General features: G+C 39.8%; 3 protein-coding genes across 3 annotated transcripts; 2 read left to right on the forward strand and 1 right to left on the reverse strand.

Annotated features, from left to right (window-relative positions):
* Positions 1 to 5314: 5314 nt before the first annotated feature.
* Positions 5315 to 7357, forward strand: LOC113324154. Its single transcript, XM_026572481.1, has 5 exons — positions 5315 to 5584; positions 5661 to 5802; positions 5887 to 6429; positions 6520 to 6629; positions 7034 to 7357. The coding sequence occupies exons 1-5, from the start codon at positions 5315 to 5317 to the stop codon at positions 7355 to 7357; spliced, it is 1389 nt and encodes a 462-aa protein (XP_026428266.1).
* A 7756-nt stretch (positions 7358 to 15113) lies between these two features.
* LOC113324155 (omega-hydroxypalmitate O-feruloyl transferase-like) lies at positions 15114 to 16425 on the forward strand. The gene is made up of 3 exons (XM_026572483.1): positions 15114 to 15563; positions 15676 to 15772; positions 15878 to 16425. Exons 1-3 carry the CDS (start codon positions 15114 to 15116, stop codon positions 16423 to 16425), a joined length of 1095 nt encoding a protein of 364 aa, XP_026428268.1.
* Positions 16426 to 16786: 361 nt separating this feature from the next.
* On the reverse strand, positions 16787 to 20037 carry LOC113320857. Its single transcript, XM_026568752.1, has 5 exons — positions 19820 to 20037; positions 19484 to 19699; positions 18169 to 18630; positions 17523 to 17867; positions 16787 to 17221 (listed from the first exon to the last, which is right to left on the reverse strand). The coding sequence occupies exons 1-5, from the start codon at positions 19901 to 19903 to the stop codon at positions 16946 to 16948; spliced, it is 1383 nt and encodes a 460-aa protein (XP_026424537.1). The 5' UTR covers positions 19904 to 20037; the 3' UTR covers positions 16787 to 16945.
* Positions 20038 to 20771: the final 734 nt, after the last annotated feature.

Consider the following 20771-nt stretch of genomic DNA (forward strand, 5'->3'; position numbering starts at 1 on the left):
AATCCCTAGAAAGCATTAATGCACAACTCCACCAATTGATGTTCGGTCACATTTGGTTTATGACAATCTAACATCTGAATTCTGAATCCCTTGACTAATCATCCATATATTCATTGTTTCGCTCCTTTTGAGTCGTGGCCATGTCCACCTGATCCTTAGCAAAACTTCTTGTATTTTCATCAAATCAGCAATGGTAATAGGGGGTTGGCTTCCTCTGTCTCCTTCGGTATCTCGTCCTGATGGTGGAGTAGTAACAGTTCTGGTGACAGTTGGAGGTGTCACACTTGAATAAACGTTAGGGGTGGCGGCAGCGGCTCTGGTTCTGGTGATCGGAGGTGTAACGCCTGAAGGAACAATTTACGCGTCGCTGGTGCTGGCAGTTGGCGTGTTAATGCCACTGGAAGGAATGTTAACACCGAGGATGATTTCAACACTGGTGTTTTCAGGGTTTGTTGTTGATCCGGACCTGAGTTATACCATCTTGAGATCGGTATTGAAGAATGAAATTGGAAATTGGAAATTGATATTGCAACCGAGAGATTAATCTCCCAATGTGGTCGCCAATTGTTTGTGGGTGAAAACTGTTTCTGCTGGTTCTGGTAAATTCGGGTGTGTGGATGAGAAACAAATCTAGACCCTAAATAATGCACTGCACGGGAGTAATTTTGATTCGAGAGATCAATATGTACAATCCTGTCCTAAACCAAGAAATTTCCATTCCAGGCTTGCTTCGGTCACAAAGTGAAGGAGAAGGGTTGGTCTTAGGGAGGGAAGCGAAGAGAGTGTTGATACCAGAATCGTTAATTATGAAGGTATGGCTTGTTTTATGACTTGTATCTGAAAGTGGAACTGGCTTGAAGAATAAAAAGCTATCACTTCTTTGGTGATTTATGGATACTATGTTGTTGCCGACCAAAACTTGTTGTCTGGTGGAAATAGATGAAACCTATTTATACAAGTCGTAATAAAACGTACCCTGGTCTCGTAGGAAGTGGAAGCGATTGAGTGGTGGAAGAGTAACGTATAACGCCAGGAATTATGCTTCCATAATGAAGAAGGTGGATCCGTTTACACCATTACTTCTTTCCATTACTAACCTCCCTGCTTTATGACACTTTCTTGTAACGGGCGTATTGCACGCCGCACGCTATAAACCGCCGGACCAATACCTTGATGAGCATCCCCCAGTTTGTGACATGTTTTATGTATCAAGTGTTTTCGTGGAAAACATGTAGCACTTTGCCACGTATGGAAAGTTAAAATACAGAGGCTTGCCACACGAAAATAGCATGTGATGCTATTAGGATCGTCTTGGATGGTCGCCTAAAACTTGCCACAAGTCTGTCAGTTTGGTGGCGAACTTCGATGGCTGAGATCGCATCTCATGAGGAAGGGTAGCCGTTGATTATGGATACCTTGTGTTGGCCCCTGATAATGGCGCAGTGGCGTTTTGGTGTACGCCAGTGGCAATGTGGCATGGCTGGCACGGCTCGTGCATTCCAGTGGCACGGTGGTGCAAGTGGCGCCTGGCGTATCCATGGCCACTAGATTTAGGCGGCTGGTCGCCTAAAACTTTCCATAAGCCTGCCATCTCGGTGGAGGACTTGGATGGCTGAGATTGCATCTCATGAGGAAGGGTAACCGTTGATTATGGATACCTTATGTTGGCTCCTGATAATGGTAGAGTGGCGCCTTTAGTGCACGCCAGTGGCATTGCGGCATGGCTGGCATAGTTCGTGCATGCCAGTGACGTGGTGGAGTGGCTGGCATAGTTTGTGCATGCCAGCGGCACGATGGTGTAAGTGGTGCCTAGCGTAGCCATGGCCACTGAAATTTTGGAACGTTGGTGTTAGACTCAAATGTGGTGTGGCAACACCAGTTTTAACGGCCACATTGATCCTCATGTTCTGTGGAACATTGTTTGGCTCGGTTGGCGCGGTAACTTTGCCTACATTAGGGTTTGGCATGTCGAAACCCTAATTAGCGTATATGGCATGTAGCATGCGGTAGGTGGCCGTTTGGCATGTGCACTTGGCATGCCTGTTTGGCGTGTGAGATTGGCATGCTTTTGGCATGTTGGCATGGTTTTTGGAAGCCAACTTAGTATGTTAACCTCTTGACACAATTTCCACCTCTTTTAAGGCAGTGACAGGTTTAGAGCAACCTGATTTGTCAATGAAAGTAGGGAGCCGGCCAAGCATGGGCGTGGCTACCCTTTTGGTGCGCGTGGCAGGTTTAATGCGACCTGATTAGTCGATGAGGAATAGGGCCGGCAAGTATGGCCCAGCCACAACTCATGGGAGTGTGGCAGGTTTAAGGCAACCTGATTGGTCGACAAAGGAGTAGGGATGGTTAGGTAACATGGGGCGTGGCCAAGTGGCGCCGGCTGGCCTGTGGTGTGGCCACGCTTCCTCTCATTGTTGCTCCTTCTTCGCAGCTCCGTTACTCTTTGTTTTCTGATTTTGGGCAGGATACTGCACCTATTAATCCGTGGTGGATCAATTGCTTAGTTACTTAAGCGTAATTTCGACCAATGGGTCTAATGTACTGCGCAGGGCGCAAAAACCCTAATTTTGAAAATTAGTCAGGTTCATGAGTTTTTTGTGAGTTGTCACAAAAATTAATTGGATTTTGTGTGCTGCCACAAAATTCCTTATTTACAGAGTGCAGTGTGCTTTCTGTCTGAGCATTTTGTGCAATGTCCTTAACTTTGGTACTTGGAAATCCGTGCTACTCTGCTATGAGTGAACACAAATCTGTCATGCCATACCGATATTAAGGGTTCTGCCAGGGAACATAGCATAGGAAAAGTACTCAGTGAATCTTATATTAATAAGTAATAAAGGCAAGGCGCCGAAATTTACAGAACATCTGGGATGGTTGCTACATGCGCCATTCTGGATAAATTTCATGTAAATATATTGAACGGCTCAATAAATATGTCAGTGGAGAGGTTAAAACTCATGGTTCCGTATTCTTACAGAGTGACGTCACATCAGATGCAAGGTTTTACAATTTTAACCCTAAGCTAAAAACCGCCATCAACAATTACATGACCATATCTTGAATTATAGTCTCCACAATGATGAATCTTAGCTCAGACCAAAGCAGGGACTATGGCACTATAATCAAAATTTGCACTTTTCAGGAACCTGAAAACTCTCATATGCTTCACCGTACTTACATCTCTGGATTTCGTAGGAAAGACCATTGGGTCAAGAGGATATCCAGGACACAATGGAGAATGGGGAGCAACATGAGGAGTTGATCTAGCTTTTGATTGGATCAAGGGAATGCAGAACATCAACGTTGAAATTCAAGTTGAATCCATGGAAATCTTAGACCGTTTCACCATGCTCTACCACAAATGCAGTCCAAGGAAGATACCACCTCAGTTACCATGAGAGAAATAGAAGACAAATGAATGCAGACAATGAGCATAGTCTGCATGTAGTTACGGAAAATCCCACAACTACACCCTTTGTAATTATAATAACACAAAGCTTAAGTCATATGGATCAACTCAAACATTAATGATATTATCCACCACTTTGACGCTAATATGATCTTCTCAAACACTTTGTATTAGATGTATAGTGCTCTTACAATGAATTGAAGATGTGTTTGTATACAACGATGGGGGAATACAAGATAAAATCTAAGTTCTAATGGATTGCTTCTTTTCTCTCCTTGATAACTTTCTCAACTTATCTATCTCAACCGATCTCTCTCTATATATAATTTTTGAGCCCTTATATAGGCAAATAAAACAGTAAAAAACTATGATTCACATGCAAGATCTCAGTTAACTTATTCTATTTCAGTTTGTCCTGTTGGCCAGGATTTTGAGAACTGTCTCTATCTTTCGCGTTGCTGCTTAGTCCTTCATGCTTCTTCTATGGAGATGATCATCGCGTTATCTTTATCGTGCAACTGCTCTTTCCACTTTTCCTCCATTAATCTTCGCCTTATTTCCTGGTAATTGTTGTCTCTTCGTGCTTAAGGTTGTTTTGATTAGAGCGAAGTTGTAGATTTGTCTTTTGAGATATTTCTCCCCTATATTTTTCCTCTTCCCGTGTTGTTCTTCTGCAAGTGGAATAATGCGAGAATCCTATCTTCGCATCTGTGTCCTTTCGCTTTCCTTTACCCGACATTTCTCCAGTTTTTACGGATGATTATCTCCACGTGCAGTAACTCACCTTTTCTCGATTGACACGTTAATGCTTCTATTCTTGACCGGTTACTTGTACAGCCGGTTCGCCTGTTTCAATAAATACCTTTGAAGAGAGAGATTCATCTTTTTTACTTTCTTATTTTTTCTCCTTCTTTGTTTCGAAAGAACCTTTTTTTATAAAAACATGTTTGTTTGAGAAGATTTATCATTATGTCGAGTCAATCCACCATCCCTTCTTCTACTGAATCATCTCCCCGGTAAGTATATGTATTTTGCTTAAGTTTTTAACAATTGACTGGGTGTTTGGGTTTTTCTTGTTTCTGCTGCTGCTGCTTGTGTTCTTGGTATTTTGTCTAATTTTAGTATTCCCACACTTATTTCCATACATAAAATTTCTGCCTCAGACACAAAATAATTAATATCGTGTATCGGTATCGTATCGGCCGGGTCCGATACTCCTATACAAAATATTATATCGGTGATACATCATTAAGACCTATAATTTTAAATATTCATAAATGTTGCAATCTAAAAAAATTGGTGCTCTATAATGCATTAATTCTCAAGATCAAAAGCTTCACAGTACGAATTCAATTACATTCCACCATCTTTAAGAAAAATGAAGTAGTTAGAAATTTCTTTATTGAATCGGGTTGAGTTTTCAAGGGTATAAAGGAAGAACATGATTAGGAGGAAGAGTTTTATTCACAGATTTTTATATCAAAATAATTTACTCTACTAAATTACCCTAGCATATATTATTAGTATACCGGTGAACCCCATATATCAGTTTGTACCGGGCGATACAAGCGTTTTTATCGTTTAATCCTTGTATCGCCGATATTTTAGATATCTTATAGATTTTTTCCAATACACGATAAAAACCTATAATATCGGCCGATACAACCGATATTAACTATCTTTCTCAGACATACTCAGTCCAAACTTCCGGTGAATCCTGTTGGTGACCAAAATCGGGTGACGAAGAAGGATTCTCGAAAGCGGAAACCTTCGTCGGGTAACGAGAGTTCTCCTCAAAAGAAAAGGGTTTCGTGCAACAGGGCCCTTGTGACTGTTGTGAGTTCATTATCTCTCCTGCGACCATCCACCGTCGCACTTTTTGCACAAGCAAAGGACGAGATGACCGCTAGTCTTTCCCCTCAACCTCTTTCTACGCTTGCTCCTGCTCGTGCCCATGAAGGATCATCTATAGTAACAATATGTTCTTCTCCGGATGATGTCGTCGCGAAAAATGAGCAGGCTGCAAATTCTGTTGTTATCAACGCGGCTGCCAAAGCTTCTCATTGGTCCGAGTTGTCTTCTCTCGCACTTGGTATTTCGCCTCCAAAAACCGATTCTGAGTCATTCCAAATTTCCAAGCGCGATAAGCTTATCACTATTGAGTCTGCGGTAAAGTTTCCCTCTATTGACGTTAACCTTTCTCCCTTTTGCCGTTTATCTCGACTCTGAAGGTTTGGTATTGCAGGAATTTCGTCGTTGTTTGCTTCAGACTGCAATGTTCTGCAAGTCTGAACAAATTATCGACGATTTGAAGGAGCAGGTATCCAAGCTAACTGCTGAAGCGAATGATGCTGCTAAGCTTCGCGCGAAGAATGAGGAGCTTAAAGGTGAGGCTTTGCAAATCTTTATACTTTCCATAAATGTTTTGCTTTTGTGTCACCCTTCTTGATTTTAGGCCTTTCGTACTTAAGCTCTAAACCGGAAACGTACATCCGAATGGTATGACTTTGAATTCGCCGTGAAGGATACCAGAGACGAATGTGTCGCCTTGAAGGCTCAGGTTACTCAGTTGAAGAATGACCGTTTGCGTTTAAATGATCAAGTAATGGGACTCCAGGTTACTAAATCTGGTTGGCGTACTCGGTCGGATCAACACAGTTCTGTGTCTGGTCAACTTTCCAGGGCTCTAGAGGTGTCCAATATGCTGAATCGCGCTCTTCTTGACGAGAATCGAACTTTGTCTGATGACAATCGCGGTTTGAAATATAATATGCTTTCTATTGATGACGCGTATCATAGGCTTCAACAAGATCATAATATGTTAGAAAATTCTCTTCAATCTCATAAGGAAGTAGTTAATGATTTAGCGTCGAAGTTGGTAAAATTATCGGAAGAAAAAGATGAAGCCCGCCAAAGTAAAGATAAGGCGTTGAAGGATCTTCGGTTACTTCAAGATGTTAACCATCAACATGTAGTTTCGCGTGACCTTTGTGTAATTGTTTCACAGAATGAAGGTAGTCGTGAAGTCTTCCACAATTTCTGCCTCAGTATTGTTTTTCTGTTTAAGTTTTGCTATTCTGATATATCTTCCTGATTTTTCGCAGAGGAGGTTGTCGTACTGAAGAAGAAGCTTGCGATTTCCCATGAGGAGATGGTTGAGGCTCATAGAGAGCGAGATTCTTCTTCTAAGCAATTATCCATGGTTTCTCGTTTGGTAACTGATATTCCCTCCGTTCTTTTTTAATAGGCCAGTTTCTATAAATAAAAGTTTCAAAAAAATAGGCCAGTTTTCTAATCGGGAAAGTTAAATGTTACTTTAATTTTTTGGGACCACTTTTCTCTTAACTTCTTTTGATGACAAGTGTCATGTGGACCACTTCACTTTACTTCTTTTGCTAACAAGTGTCACGGGGACCATTTCACTACACTTGTTTTATTGACAAGTGTCACGAGGACCACTTTCAATAATTAGTTCTCTTAATTTCCTTAAATTTCGCTAAAAACAAAACCGGCCTATTAAAAAAGAACGGAGGAAGTATATTTCATGAGTGTGACGAGTTGCGACAGGCTAAAGAGGAGTTAGAACGTTCTTAGTCCTCTCTAGATCTGGAATTCCAGTTTTTCGTGGATGGGGATGTTAAGAGGTATTCCAAGGTGACACAACAACGCGTGAATGAGGAGACTCAGCTCGCAGTTAATTGGGTTTGCAAAAACCATGGGCTCCCACACGAAGAATATCCTCAGTTTCCTGTTAGCGATAATGAAAAAGATGAAGATTGTAACGCAAACATATCTTTAGGCGAACACATTGATGATGGGGAATCTGGTCCTGTTGATGCTGGTGATGTTGAGAAAGAAAAAAATCGTTCACAGACTGGAGGTGGTGGTATCGCGAACAAGCAATCCACTGAAGGTGCTGATTCTTTGGTGCAAACTATCTAGTCAATCCCCGGAGCTACTAATTAATCTCCCACTGTTCCTGGCGTTGTCAATTCTTAGGTTTTATTTTTTTCCTCTATTTTTGAACATTTTTGGCCTTGTTTTGAATGATTGTCTGGGTGCTCCCAAGCTTGGGGGGCGTGACATGATCTTCTAATTGCATTCTCTTCTCTGCGTTCAAAAATAGGGCAGCTAACCGTATCTAATGCTATTAGGTAACCAAATTATAATTCAGAGATATATCACAGCATGTTTTAGGTATCTGACTGAGGAGGTGGAAAGCATGTGAATTTTAGTATTCCCATACTTGCTTATGATTTCCACCTTCACAGGAAGATTCATGTTCTAAATAATGTGTTTTACAAAATTTCTAGGTGATACGAATATTTATATATGCAAGCTAGAAGATATTGCGAAAAGAAATAGAATGTGAATATCTATTTATGGTTTACGCAAATGTTAGATTTGTGTGAATGGTAAGTTAAGGAGAAAACTAAACTCATATTTGCTTCCTATCGTGCTACTAAAACATGCGAGATTATATCATACTCTTAGGGTTTGAGCTTATGCGGAATCGATCTTTACTATGATATTGTAATCTAATTGAGTATGGTATGTATCACATAGCAATGGGATGAGCATGACGACATGGATATTTATTCGGGTACTACCTAGCATATTATATTAAGTAAATATGTCAAATTCTAACTTTAATAATACTTAGCTCAGCGGGAGTGTGTTTCCTTATTACTCCTTCGTGCCTCATCACGATCTTTCATTGCCTCAGTTTTCTTCGCGATCCTTTGTGATTTGTATTCGCATGATCTTTTATAGGTATTATTTGCCTCCTAAGTAAGGTCTTATTACCTTCCACCACATAGAGAACTTAAAGGACTTATGGTCGTCTTGGGCATGGTCTTCAATATTAGGCGACGAAATCTCAGTTCCATGTGCTCTTGAGAGTCATTGGCCATCGATTTCACCTTATCTGTGTTAGTATTTTTACCTCCTCCGGTTATATTTGCGACAATATGACAGGTCTTAGATACTTCCGTGAGTACAATCCCCAACACATTGTCGTCTTTGACATAATTCAGCTCCCTAGTAGAGGGTGTCGTCCCTTTACTTCCCCTTGAGTTTCCCTTCAAGGAGGTTACCCCTAACCATTTCAGTTGGGATCCTCCCATCCGGTCATGTGACAATCAGTTGTTTTCGTGATCTCATTCCTTCCGCCTATGTGGCTTAGGGGTACAAGATCACACCCTAGGTGGGTTTACTCGTGACCGAGTGTATCCAAGCTAGGAACTCCTTCTACTCAACTGATCATGTTTCTACACCCCATGCCAGAGAACTTATTTGTTGAGTAGTTCGTTCTCAATGGCCTCTGACGGATTGGCTTTTATTTTGCCCCAATATAAGCGACTTGTCCAGGATTTTCCCAATATGACGCGCGTTAGGGCTTATGGTCGCCTCTTACGTGATCGTGCTTAAACGCCGTCGCACAATCACGCGAACTAAGTTGACACGCCAAAATTAGGTAGCCAGCCTCCCTAAGTAGAGGTTTTAATATGTAACTTTGTTTCCCCATATTGATGTCTTACGTAATAGTCGTGTAGACTTTGTTTCTCCTTTGGCTTGTTCGCATATAAAAAGAACTTTGCTTCGTATTAATGTCTCTTTGGTTGGTACATATCTTGATTTCTTCATTACACATTTTATCATTGCGTACGTCTTTTGGATGGTAAATCAAATGCGATGTATATCCTTGTCTTCCCCTTAAGTTGTTGCTTTCGCGAGGTCAACCTTGGTTTTTTGCTGATGACTTGTGATCCTTTCCCTGATTACATTGCGATCTGAATCAGCGCTCGTTGTGCGATTAGAGATTTCATTGTTCTGGACCCACCATCTTGAGACCAAGTCTCGCAAGCTTTCACCCTGTCTTCTTTTCAAGATGATTAGTGTGTCTCTTCCCGTTTTAAGCAAATCAAGTTGTGCATGTGCGTTAATGAATGCACTCTGCAACTCTGGGGAGGATGTAATATCTATTTTTTGAGAGTGCTTATGCTTTGTTATCTCTCCTTGTTTCATCTTTCTTTTAGGAGATACGCTGCGTGACCGATCAGTCCCAGGAAATGCTCTTACTTCGCCATGTTTTAATATTTTCTTCAATTTTCGCAAGCTTGCATTCGCGCTCATTGTATCGCATTCATACTTATCCTTCCCTTTTGCATTTCGCCCAAATGTGTTGCTCTGATCGCCTTCCTCTTTCGCATAGTCTTTTTCTTTCACCCTTATCACATTGATCATCAATCTTTCCGCCCGTTTATCATCTTTCACATTCTGTATTTGTTTTTCCTCCAACTTCGCCTTTCCCTCATAATGTTTCACATCTAGTTCTTTACATCTCTTCGCGCTGGCACAATCCCATAAGATCTCTCCTATGCCGGATGGCATGGGGAATCAGATTCGCCTGTGGTAAGTTGAAGCGACTCCAATTACTCAATGGATCCAGGGCCTCCCTATGATGGCATTGTATGTCGATTCTACATTTATGATGCAAAATGTTACTACTGTCTCTAGAGTTCCCGCAGGAATGACCATGATAATCTCGCCTTTGGGATTTGACGCGACTCTATTGTACCCATCGATCGTGTATGTAGAAGGGATCAGGTCCGAGTTGATGTACCCCATGGTTTTGAACGCGTGATAAAACAGGATATCGACTGAGCTTCCCGTATCTACCAAGATTTTATTTATCACCCAGGGTAACTTTTTGTCTCCTTCGTCCTCTTCCCACTTAGAGTGCGGCTGCATAGTCATGGTGACGACCAATGGATCTGTATGCATTTCTCCTCCGGCTAGTATGTCTTCTGTCGTGAAGAAAATCGGCTGTTTCTGCCATTCTTCTAGCGGATGGCTTTTTGTTACCAGGTGTATTTCTTCGCCATCGCGGTCTCTTTTATATACTCGGCTTAGCACATTGTCGTGAAAGTCACAGATATCTTTAGCAGAGTGGATGATTGAATTTATTTTCCTTGAGTTTTTCCCAATTTCGATGAGATGTATAACTGCTGGTTGTTGCGGTTGGGGTGGGTGGGGTGGGGGTGGGGTTGGGGGTTCCGTTGGTAATTCACTTCTCCAGAAATTGGTTCAACTTTCCTCGTTCGATTAATTCTAATAAGAACCTTCACACATTCCTGCAGCTTGCGGTGCCGTGTCCGTGGAATCGATGGTACACACAATATTCACCACTCATATTTCCCTGTTGAGGTTCTCGTCATACATTCCCAGGCAATGGTATTTCTTCGGTTAGCATGACTGTCTCCCAGATTTTTTCTATTGAAGTGTTTAGTCTAGGGAGTTTTATATCTTCAAATGGCGGGTTATATGGTCTTCGCTCAAATCTTAATTTGGTTGTTCTTATACACTTTTCTTCGATCGTTGTTGAACCTTCCTCCCCGATTATCGTACCTCCTTGCTGGATAATTGTATGCATGAGGCCTATCTCCATATTCTCTTCGGAACCATTCTTCATCCTTGCTCGACAGAGCTACCTCTTCCACAGTACTTTCTTTCGCTGGCCTTCTCTGTCCTATATTAAGGGTATTTTCCACATTGCCCGTTGTTCGCGGAAGAAGTGTCGCGCTTCCTCCCTTTGCGGATGTGATGGATGTTATATTGTTTTCCATCTCTCTTTGTTTTTCCTCCAATGCGATATATTTGTCCTGGTACTCCTTTAATTCTTGTATTTCGATTTCGTTTCTGAGTCGAAATATTTGTATGTATAAGAGATTGGTCGCGTACAGAGCATTAACGAAGGTGAGGATCAAATGCCGCTCTGATACCTTCCCTTCTAACTCACCGCACATGCTCCTCCATCGTGTAGTCAAGATTCGCAAACTTTCTCCGCACGCCTTCTTTAAGTTAAACGCAGTTTCAATTCCCTCCTTTGACCGGTTGTTGGTTATGTAGTTTCCCAATAATAGCCTTTGTAGTTGCGCGAACGAAGTCACTGATCCTTCGCATAAATTGCTGAACCATAATGAGGCTTCCCCTGTTAAACTTGTATGAAATTACTTGCACAACACCGCTTGATGCTGGGCCCATTGCATTAATGTAATATTATAAGCCTTCATGTGTTGTACTGCGTTCCCTGTTCCATCAAATACGCTGGAAAATGTTGGTCGGGTGCATTTGGCAGGAACTGGTGCTTGTAATACTTCACGCGAAAATGGTGATCGCTTTGCTTCTTCATTCTTTCTCCTCCACTTCTACTATTATTTTTCATTGTTGCTTTGAGTTCTTCAAGTTGTTGTAGTATATGGCTTGGTTGACATCAGTCTGTTATGTCTGCTTTGGTTCCATTACCGCCTCCAATCCTCCTTGTTCTATCAGTCTTCTTTCTATCGCCCTTCTAGTATCTCGTTCCAAACTTCTTTCTCTCATGCGATCACATATTTGGATTTCGCGCTCAGAATACTTCCTTTTCCTCAATCGTATCTTTGAATTTCGTGTTTTGGGCTTCCTCTCATTTCTCGATTCCTTCTCCTTTCTCTTCGTTCTTGCAGCCTTCTTTCTCTATCACGTGCATTTTCCCTTTCTCTCTCTATTTCGTTCACTTCTAGTTCAATTCTTCACAATTATTTTGTACCTCTCTGTTTCCTGTGTGATGTTCTCTTCTTCGCCTCGATGAACTCCTACTCGTCTGGGTTTCTTTTTCCCCAGTATGAGTTCGCGCATGTCTATCGCCATTCAGCCGATTATTTTCCTCTGTTAACAAGGCGTTCTGTCGTGCCAAGTTTGCTCGTTGTTCCGCTAATTCTTCATCTCTTTCCCTACTTCGTTCGAGTCCTTGCCTCACCTCTCTTTCAATTCGCCTGTCTTGTGCGAGACGTTCTCTTAACTACTGAATAGTCAAATTATCCTCATTGCCTGGATTTTCGCCTCCATTTTGCATCGCCTGATTCTCATCCTCCATTGTTTCGGTATCAGTTGTGTGTACAACACCTTCTTCGTAGATGATTCTCTCCTCGTTTTTATTCAGCTCTCTTGGGTCTTGGGAAACATCATTGTTGCTCTATGATGGAGAGTAGGCTTTGGTTGAGATTTTATCGTTCTAAACCCCGTATTTCTCCTGAAGCCGAAGTCTCGGATTCATCTATTACTCCTCTTATGCTTGCAACTCTGTTGCTTCTTCGCGTGGTGACGACATGCCTTGCTCTTGAGGCGACTCGCACCATTCTGCTAGTGAGGGATGTTGATGAACGGGATTTGATGGTATTCAGTTACCGATGAGGAATCTCAAGAAAGGATTTTGACAGAGTGTTCTTCGAAACTTTGAAAGGTAAAAGGTTTTTTGACAGAGATTTTCTAGATAAGACAATGGTATGTTTATCGAAACTTCATGGTGGACCGAAAAATGAAAGAAATGATAATAACAAGTAATTTTTGAAAGATGATAATTTCTAGCTACTAGCTAGCATGTGAGGATGAATCCTCCCTGTTTGTAGCGCCAAAATGTAGTTGCAGAAAATCCCACAACTACACCCTTTGTAATAATAATAACACAAAGCTTAAGTCATATGAATCAACTCAAACATTGATGATATTATTCACCACTTTGACGCTAATATGATCTTCTTAAACACTTTGTATTAGATGTATAGTGCTCATACAGTGAATTCAAGATGAGTTTGTATACAACAATGGAGGAATACAAGATAAAAGCTAAGTTCTAATTGCTTGATTCTTTCTCTCCTTGATAACTTCCTCAACTTATCTATCTCAACCGATCTCTCTCTATATATATAATTTTTGAGCCCTTATATAGGCAAATATAATAGTAGAGGACAACTATGATTCACGTGCAAGATCTCAGTTGACTGATTCTTTTTGAGTTTTTCTTATTCGCCAGGCTTTTGAGAACTGTCTCTATCTGTCGCGCTGCTGCTTAGTCTTCGTGATTCTTCTATGGAGATGATCATCGCGTTATCTTTATCGTGCAGCTGCTCTTCGCACTTTTCCTCCATTATCGCGTGATTACTCTTCGCCTTATTTTCTGATAATTGTTGTCTCTTCGTGCTTAAGGTTGTTTTGATTAGAGCGAAGTTGTAGATTTGTCTTGTGCGATATTTCACCCCTACACTGCAATTTATTTCTTTTGTACTAGTTGGTCTTAAAACTATTCATAGACTTCAAAATTTAGACTCTTTTCAATTAGTATGCATTGTAAGAACTCTATATTTAGAAGTGGTGGTGTCTCAGTGACCACCAACTCTTATACAGGCTAGTTTGGTATTGCTGTGAGTTTTAAAAAAATGCTTTTGTGTTGTGCTGTGCGTTTTTGTGTTGTGTGCTGTGATAATAAAGCGGTATGATGTTTGGTAAGCTATAATTTAAAAAAAGCGCTGTAAAATTAACAAACTGTAAATTATGTTTGATAAATTGATATCTTAAAGTGCTAGCGATGTAGTAAATGATTAAAATAGACATGTTTTAAAAATTATATTTAAATACAATGTATTTATAATAAATTATATTTTTAATTCTAATATAATAAAAGGACGCCATTCAAGGATATTGTTGAAAAAAAAAGAGAATTATTTACACATGAATGGGTGGGAGTCGGGCAATAATATGTGCACCAAAACAAAAAGGATTATTAATATAATATAAATAATATTTATTTTAATTATTTGTTTATGAAAGGGTGCCTCGAAGGCTTATTTTTTTATAATTATTTTTATCATATTAAACTTGTTATGATTATGGTTTGCTTCAAAAAAATATATCATTATTATAATATTCTAGGGCAAAAAATTTCCTGTATAAAATAATAACAAGGTTACAATAGAGAATCAATTAAATCAAATTACGTGGATCTACAGCCAGGGACGGAGCCAGCATATTGTAAGGGTGTGCACTTGCACCCCTGCTCAGCTGGCTCCAAGCCTACTTTAAGCCTAATACGAATTTTTTTTCTATATATCTAAGCCTATTTTTCCATTTTTGCACCCCTGAAATATCTTTTTCCACCCAATAGCAAATTTTGCACCCCCGTGATAAAATTCTTGGCTCCGCCCCTGTCCACAACTTCTGTTTTCCCAACTTTTAAAAACTAGTTTTTAGAAGCAGGCCTAAAATGAAAGCGTTTCTCACTAAAAACACTTTGGAAAATTTTTTACCAAACATAATTTTTGGTAAAAATTTGTGACAGTGTTTTTTGGATGAAAAAAATGCAATCCTAAACGGGGTTGTGCTCTTGGCCTTTTCTCAACCTAAGTTTTTCTATTTACAAAAAAAAAGGAAAATCAATGGAGAAGATCTTATCTTCTGATTCTTTTCCCGTAAACAGATTTTAGTTTTATACTTCTATTGGCTGGGAAATATAGCACGCGGCACACAATGTCGTGCTGTCTACTGAATGTAATGTAATCTAATGGAAGTCAAACTACAACTTCTCTATAATCAATTTAGATAGTGACTCACGGTTTTCATCGCACACATGATGGCGGGTTTAATAGTAGAAATTTTTAGATTATTTCAGTGGTGACAAATATAACACGAGGCACACAATGCCGTGCTATCTACTAAATGTAACCCTATGAAAGTCGAGCTATAAAGATTTCAGTAGAACGTTGACAGAGATTTTTAGTGAAACTACAAACAACTTCCTCTCTGTATATGCTCTTTTTTCTGCATTAGATATCATCACTTAAACTCACGATAGAGTAATCAAAACATTATCATTGTTTTTAAAATGGAGAAAGCAAGGAACAAAACAACTTTCGGCAGTGGATTAATTGTCAAGATTAAAGGAGAAACAATGGTTCCTCCAGCAGAGGAGACACCTAAAGATTTGCATTTCTTGTCTAACCTCGACACCAGGGTGCATATGATAGACACTATTTACTTTTTTAACGAAACAACCGATGTTGGCAGATTGGATGCAGCTGAAATCATTAAAGATGGTTTAGGAAAAGTACTTGTTCACTACTATCCTGTGGCTGGACGGATCATAAAGAATGAAAAGGGCAAGTTTATGGTTCATTGCACAGGTGAAGGCGCTCTTTTCGTTGATGCAGAGGCCAACCTTACGTTGGACGAAATGGGCGACTTCACGAAACCTGATCCTGCTACTTACGGGAAACTTGTTTATGGCCATCTTGATCAAAGAAACATACTACTAAATCCTCTAGTTGTGGCTCAGGTACAGTTTAAATGATGTAGCTCATCTTGTTTTAGATTTATTTATTTTCAGAATGATCTGAGTATTTTTCTTCTTAATTATATTATTTTACCGTATACATGCGTGTTTGAAGGTGACCAAGTTCAAGTGTGGAGGGTTCGTTCTTGGATTAAGTATGAATCATGCTATGGCCGATGGAACCAGTACAGTGGAGTTTATGAGGTCATGGGGTTAAGTTACACGAGGATTGCCGTTAACAAGCCCACCATTCCTAGATCGAACTATACTCAAAGCACGAAATCCACCGAAGGTAGAACTCACCCATGAATATGAAGACATCGTAGACGTATTCAACACTAAGGCTATCTTCGAACAAGAAATGCTTATTACCAAGTCTTTTATTTTTCACCGTGAGAATCTTGAAAAACGTAAGAAAAAAGCTATGGAGGATGGGGTTCTACGAAGGTGTAGTAGTTTCGAAGTACTTACAGCTTTGATGTGGAGAGCTCGAACTCAATCGTTGAGATATAATCCTGATCAACAAGTAAGACTACTCTTTGTGGTTGATGTACGGTCTAGACTAGACCCAAAGCTACCAAAAGGTTACTTTGGCAATGCATTCTTGCTGATGAATTGTCAGTGTAGCGTGAGTGAGATGCTAGACAGCCCACTGTCATCGATAATAGAACGAATCCAAAGATCTATGAAGATGGTTACAGATGAATATGTGAAATCAACCATAGATTTCTTAGAAGAGCCAAAAGGAACTCTACCTCACAGTTCTACAGTATTTTTAAGTGCTTGGTCTAATCTTGGATATATAATAGTATGGATTTTGGATGGGGAAAACCGTTTTTCGCAGGCCCTCCCACGTTACCTATAAAAGAAGTGGTGTTGTTCATATCCCATGGAACGGATAACAATGGCATAAATTTGATTATTGGTTTGCCAGCTTCTTCAATGAAAATCTTCGAAGAATTAATTGAAATCTAGAGGAAAATCCAGTACTCTCTAGCTAGATTTAAATTACTTTTGCCCGGTTCTTGTAAGCGTTCTCTTTTTTGGCCTGTGGATCTTGTATTCTTTCGTTCTTTCTATCCATTTTTCTTTTGAAATCAATTATACTATTGGCAAATCTATTGTATGGTTCTTACCGATGGTCACTATCCTGAAAGTGAAAATGCAGTAATTGTTGAAAAAATCAGGTAGAACAAAAGTTCAGAATAACAATCAAGATCAATACAAAAAAAAAAAAACGCTTCATTTCACATTTCACATAATTACATGGAGCCCATATGTAATACAACTTTGAAGTCACTCTGACAAAACTTCACTCCAATTCTAAAGAAACTGACACAGGCTTCAAACAGCAGTCATGGGTTTACATCCCTTTCAAACACACTTCAGTATTTTCTGAAGGTTAGGTTGAGCCGCCCTGGACGGAGATTGGCTTCAGCGACCAAAGCTTTTGGTGCTGTATCTGGAAGAATCGACTTTACACCATGAAATATATGTCTGGATTTACCACCAAATATCAGTACATCCCCTGATTCCAAGATTACTTTATTTGCTCCTTCAACATCTCCATGCTCTCCATACAGGAATTCTGCTGAATCACCAATTGAGATGGACACAACAGGCAAACCTTTATCAAGGCTTTCTTCCGTCTCATCTTTGTCCTATTTCAGGTGGGGAAAAGAAGAAAAAGAAGCAATTAGAGACTCGTGAGGCATTTGAATAGCTAATTATAAAGACAAAAAAAAAACAATGAAGTAAAGAACCAAAATAGTCATCCAGCAACAAATGGAAGGCATAATGCAGTGCTAGATCCCAAACACACAGTAGAACAATGCTCATCGAAAGAGGTTATTAATGAAAAGAAAAACTTAAGGGGAATAATCAAGTGGATCCCTAACAAAACACATTTTACCAATCTCTGGGTGATGTTAGAGTGCCTTCCATAATCTAACAACTTTGTACCTGATGGAGACCAAGCGTGCCAGTTTTTGAGTAGAAATTGATGATGCAGATATCTGGTTGCATCGAAGGAATCACGTCTGCTGGATTGCATTTTTTGTGTTTTTCTTTTATAAGAGCATGAGACTCCGTGACTGCCCTTTTGACGATCTGTTTGAACTCATCTGGAACGCTAGGGGGTATTGCATCATCCACTGATCGTCGATAATCATATACTTTTCTTTCAGGGTCCCAGTCCATGCCAAGGCACATCATCTGCAGATTCATCTTACCTCCATTTCCGAAACAAGGTTTATAAAATCCCCCAGCACCCAAGCCAAGGTCTCGGCAGACCTTAATGATTTTCATCTGCAAAAGGAGACAAACTGTTAACCCAGATCAACATTGACGGATGAACTCATCAACACATATCTATGTTGTGTTACTTAGAGAAACCAAGGTAAGGGGGGTTCAGCAATAGGTCTCAAAGGGAAGTTTAATTATTAGACTCGAGGGTCCTTCGACAAACTATCTTCATATCCCCAGTTTTGGGATTTGAGCGTCATGAAAGAGAACAAAATATATGAACTTAAAGATACATATTGATGTGGTAATAAGAAAGACAAGGACACTAAAACACATGTATAGCTAAAAAGGAGAGTGACTGCACCTGCTCTGCATGATTAATATGATTCTTCAAAAGAACCATTCCAGGCCTCAATATTTCAGAACTCTTTTGCAAAGAAGCTTTTCGTATTTCTCTGTTTTTAGCATATACAGAAGGTTTCAGTGTCACTGCCCCTGCACTTTTGACCTTGCAGATATCCAGTCTAACTCCAGGTATTTTATTTTCTGGTTTTTCAGGGCCATTTTGATGATTTCCATCAGGGCCATTTTGATGATTTCCAGTATTGTAAAGGTTGTCTGCCTCGCTAACATGAACAGAAAATGACGAAACGTCGATGGGTAAGGAAGAACCGTCCGACAGCAAAGAAGAAGGAGCCTTTGGACTTTGATGTCTTTTAGCGCTTGATGGTCGCTCATTTCCAGCTGAGTCTTTAAGTGAATCCCAACTATTGCTGCACGAGCCTTTGCCCTTTGTTGCAGACGGATCAACCATTGAAAATCGATCCTGATAGTTGGTAGGACATTGTCAGTACAAATCCATTTATCATCCATAAAAGATCAACAAGATATAACAATTCAACTGTGCAATGAACTGTGTAATGATTTAATCTGAGTTCAGCATTAAAATTGAAGCCATCTCAGTATTCGTAATGTTAGACAATCATGAGGTAAGTAATAATAGGCTGAGAGAGAAGAAGTAAAATGGACCGTAGATAAGCCCACTGAACGCTTTAACCAAGTTTGAAGATGATAGGTCAGAGGCTTGTTGGTTTTTGCAAATACAAGTGTGTTTCAGCCTTTTAGGGCTGCAGCACATTAAAAAGGTGAACCCTAAACATATATTGAACTACTACAATTTGTAGAAGGGTCCTTTGGTTTATCACTGGTTTACCATTGAAAACCTACACTGTTTGGCAGGTCAAATTTTTGACAAACTGAAGCCTAACAGTTAAACAGACAGGTCCTATAAGCTCCAAAATCCAGAACTAAGAGAATGCAATAATAAAACACAAGAACCATACAACCAGTAAGCCTTATTTTCAACATCTCTCACAAACAAACAGATAACACCCACTCCGTTGAACTGCTAATTAGACCGACCAACAAAAAAAGAACAAAATAAAAAAAAGATATGCATTTGCAAACAAAAAACAACTAGCAAACAAGCAGCAATTTTCCAAATATATGAAACATGTCCTAAATCATGTTAATACAACAACAAATAATCTCAGAATTTGAACAATTACCCTACTAAAATCCACTTAACAACGTCATAGTTGCCAGGAAGTGTAAAAGTGATCACTCTTAAGGGTTCTCATAGCTTAAGCATCAAAAAAAAAAGAACGAAAAATGCTTACATGACCATGACCATCATCATGGTGCACTTCAGGTACTGAATTGGCATTAAAGTCTCTTGTATGCTGATGTCTTTCAGAATTTGATAATTGCTCAATTCCAGCTGAATCTTCAGAAACTTTCCGCCCTGCATCTTCTGGTCTTGTTTCCACATATAAAGGACTTCCATCAGTAGAAGAGGAATTATCCTTGCTAGTAGATGATGTATCAACCTTTTTCTGTTTCAAAAACGAAAGAATCAGCAACCCTAATTCCAAAATTCAGTACAAGAACTGTAAATTTAAAATGGGTTTGTGAAGGTTTTCCAAAGTAAACAAGAAAAAGAAGAAAAAACTCACATTGCATGGTACCCATTGCGTATTTTGCCAGCCTCCTGGCCTTCCTCTATTACTTTTTCCGCCTCTTTGTCTGGGATGATTCATCGTTCTCTCGTTAAAGAAGATAATACTATGAACTAATTTTTGATGGAGAAATTAGGGCTTCAATGTGTTTTTTCTCTGTAGTAGAGGAAAGCGTTTATTTGTAGAGACTGGGAGGGAGACTCATCGTTTTTGAGGCAGAATTATTGTTGTGGCGATTTATATGCGCCTTTCTCTTTTCCAGCTGAGTCGGTGTTCAATTTTTGTGCGCCTTTCTATTTTCCAGCTGAGTCGTCGTTTTATTTACCGCTCCGATATCATATCTAGGGCTGCAGTCTGCACAACGGTCGGTCGGTGCGGTTTTTATGCCAAACCGACGAACGAACTGTACCACTATGTACATCGGTTCAATGTAATTAATCTCGGCCGAGATGGCCGAGATACCGCCGATAATATCGGTTTCGGTGTTTCACCGAGATGCCGATATCGCCGGTATTGGCCGATATTTTACCGGTATTCACCGAAATATCGTGTCTCGGTACTCGACTGATATTTACCGAATTCCGATATTGACTACATTGCATCGGTTATAAAAATATAAACCGTAACTGAATCGAGACGGGTCGGCTCGGTTGGTTTTGATTTTTACACGGTTTTTAACCGAGTTTCACCAGAGTTTGAGTTCTCTAGGGACACACTGTTCAGATTAGAGTCAGCTTAACTCAAGTTTGTATAAACTCTTAATTTCGTCTGAATTTCATCTCAATTTCATCTAATACATCATGCAATTTGAAAATAACATAGTAATTTCATCTCAATTTCATCTTAATACATTGTGCAATTTCATCTTAATACATCTCAATTAGAAAACAACATAGTAAGACAGAAAATAAATCAAGAACCCTAAACCAACACATCGAAATCTCCCCTA

The sequence above is a fragment of the Papaver somniferum genome, chromosome 11 (assembly GCF_003573695.1).
Source record: "Papaver somniferum cultivar HN1 chromosome 11, ASM357369v1, whole genome shotgun sequence".
Classification (NCBI taxonomy): Eukaryota; Viridiplantae; Streptophyta; class Magnoliopsida; order Ranunculales; family Papaveraceae; genus Papaver; species Papaver somniferum.

What these genes read in the sequence shown, in the direction of transcription:
- LOC113324154 (XM_026572481.1), top strand. Translation starts at nt 5,315, where the DNA reads ATGACCGCTAGTCTTTCCCCTCAACCTCTTTCTACGCTTGCTCCTGCT. An exon ending in GAAGAATGAGGAGCTTAAAG is followed by an intron (nt 5,803 to 5,886) that starts GTGAGGCTTTGC and finishes TTCGTACTTAAG; the next exon opens with CTCTAAACCGGAAACGTACA. An exon ending in AATTGTTTCACAGAATGAAG is followed by an intron (nt 6,430 to 6,519) that starts GTAGTCGTGAAG and finishes GATTTTTCGCAG; the next exon opens with AGGAGGTTGTCGTACTGAAG.
- LOC113324155 (XM_026572483.1), top strand. Translation starts at nt 15,114, where the DNA reads ATGGAGAAAGCAAGGAACAAAACAACTTTCGGCAGTGGATTAATTGTC. An exon ending in ATCCTCTAGTTGTGGCTCAG is followed by an intron (nt 15,564 to 15,675) that starts GTACAGTTTAAA and finishes GCGTGTTTGAAG; the next exon opens with GTGACCAAGTTCAAGTGTGG. An exon ending in GGAGTTTATGAGGTCATGGG is followed by an intron (nt 15,773 to 15,877) that starts GTTAAGTTACAC and finishes ATGAATATGAAG; the next exon opens with ACATCGTAGACGTATTCAAC.
- LOC113320857 (XM_026568752.1), bottom strand. Translation starts at nt 19,903, where the DNA reads ATGAATCATCCCAGACAAAGAGGCGGAAAAAGTAATAGAGGAAGGCCA. An exon ending in ATGATGATGGTCATGGTCAT is followed by an intron (nt 18,631 to 19,483) that starts GTAAGCATTTTT and finishes ACCAACTATCAG; the next exon opens with GATCGATTTTCAATGGTTGA. An exon ending in GCACGCTTGGTCTCCATCAG is followed by an intron (nt 17,222 to 17,522) that starts GTACAAAGTTGT and finishes CACCTGAAATAG; the next exon opens with GACAAAGATGAGACGGAAGA.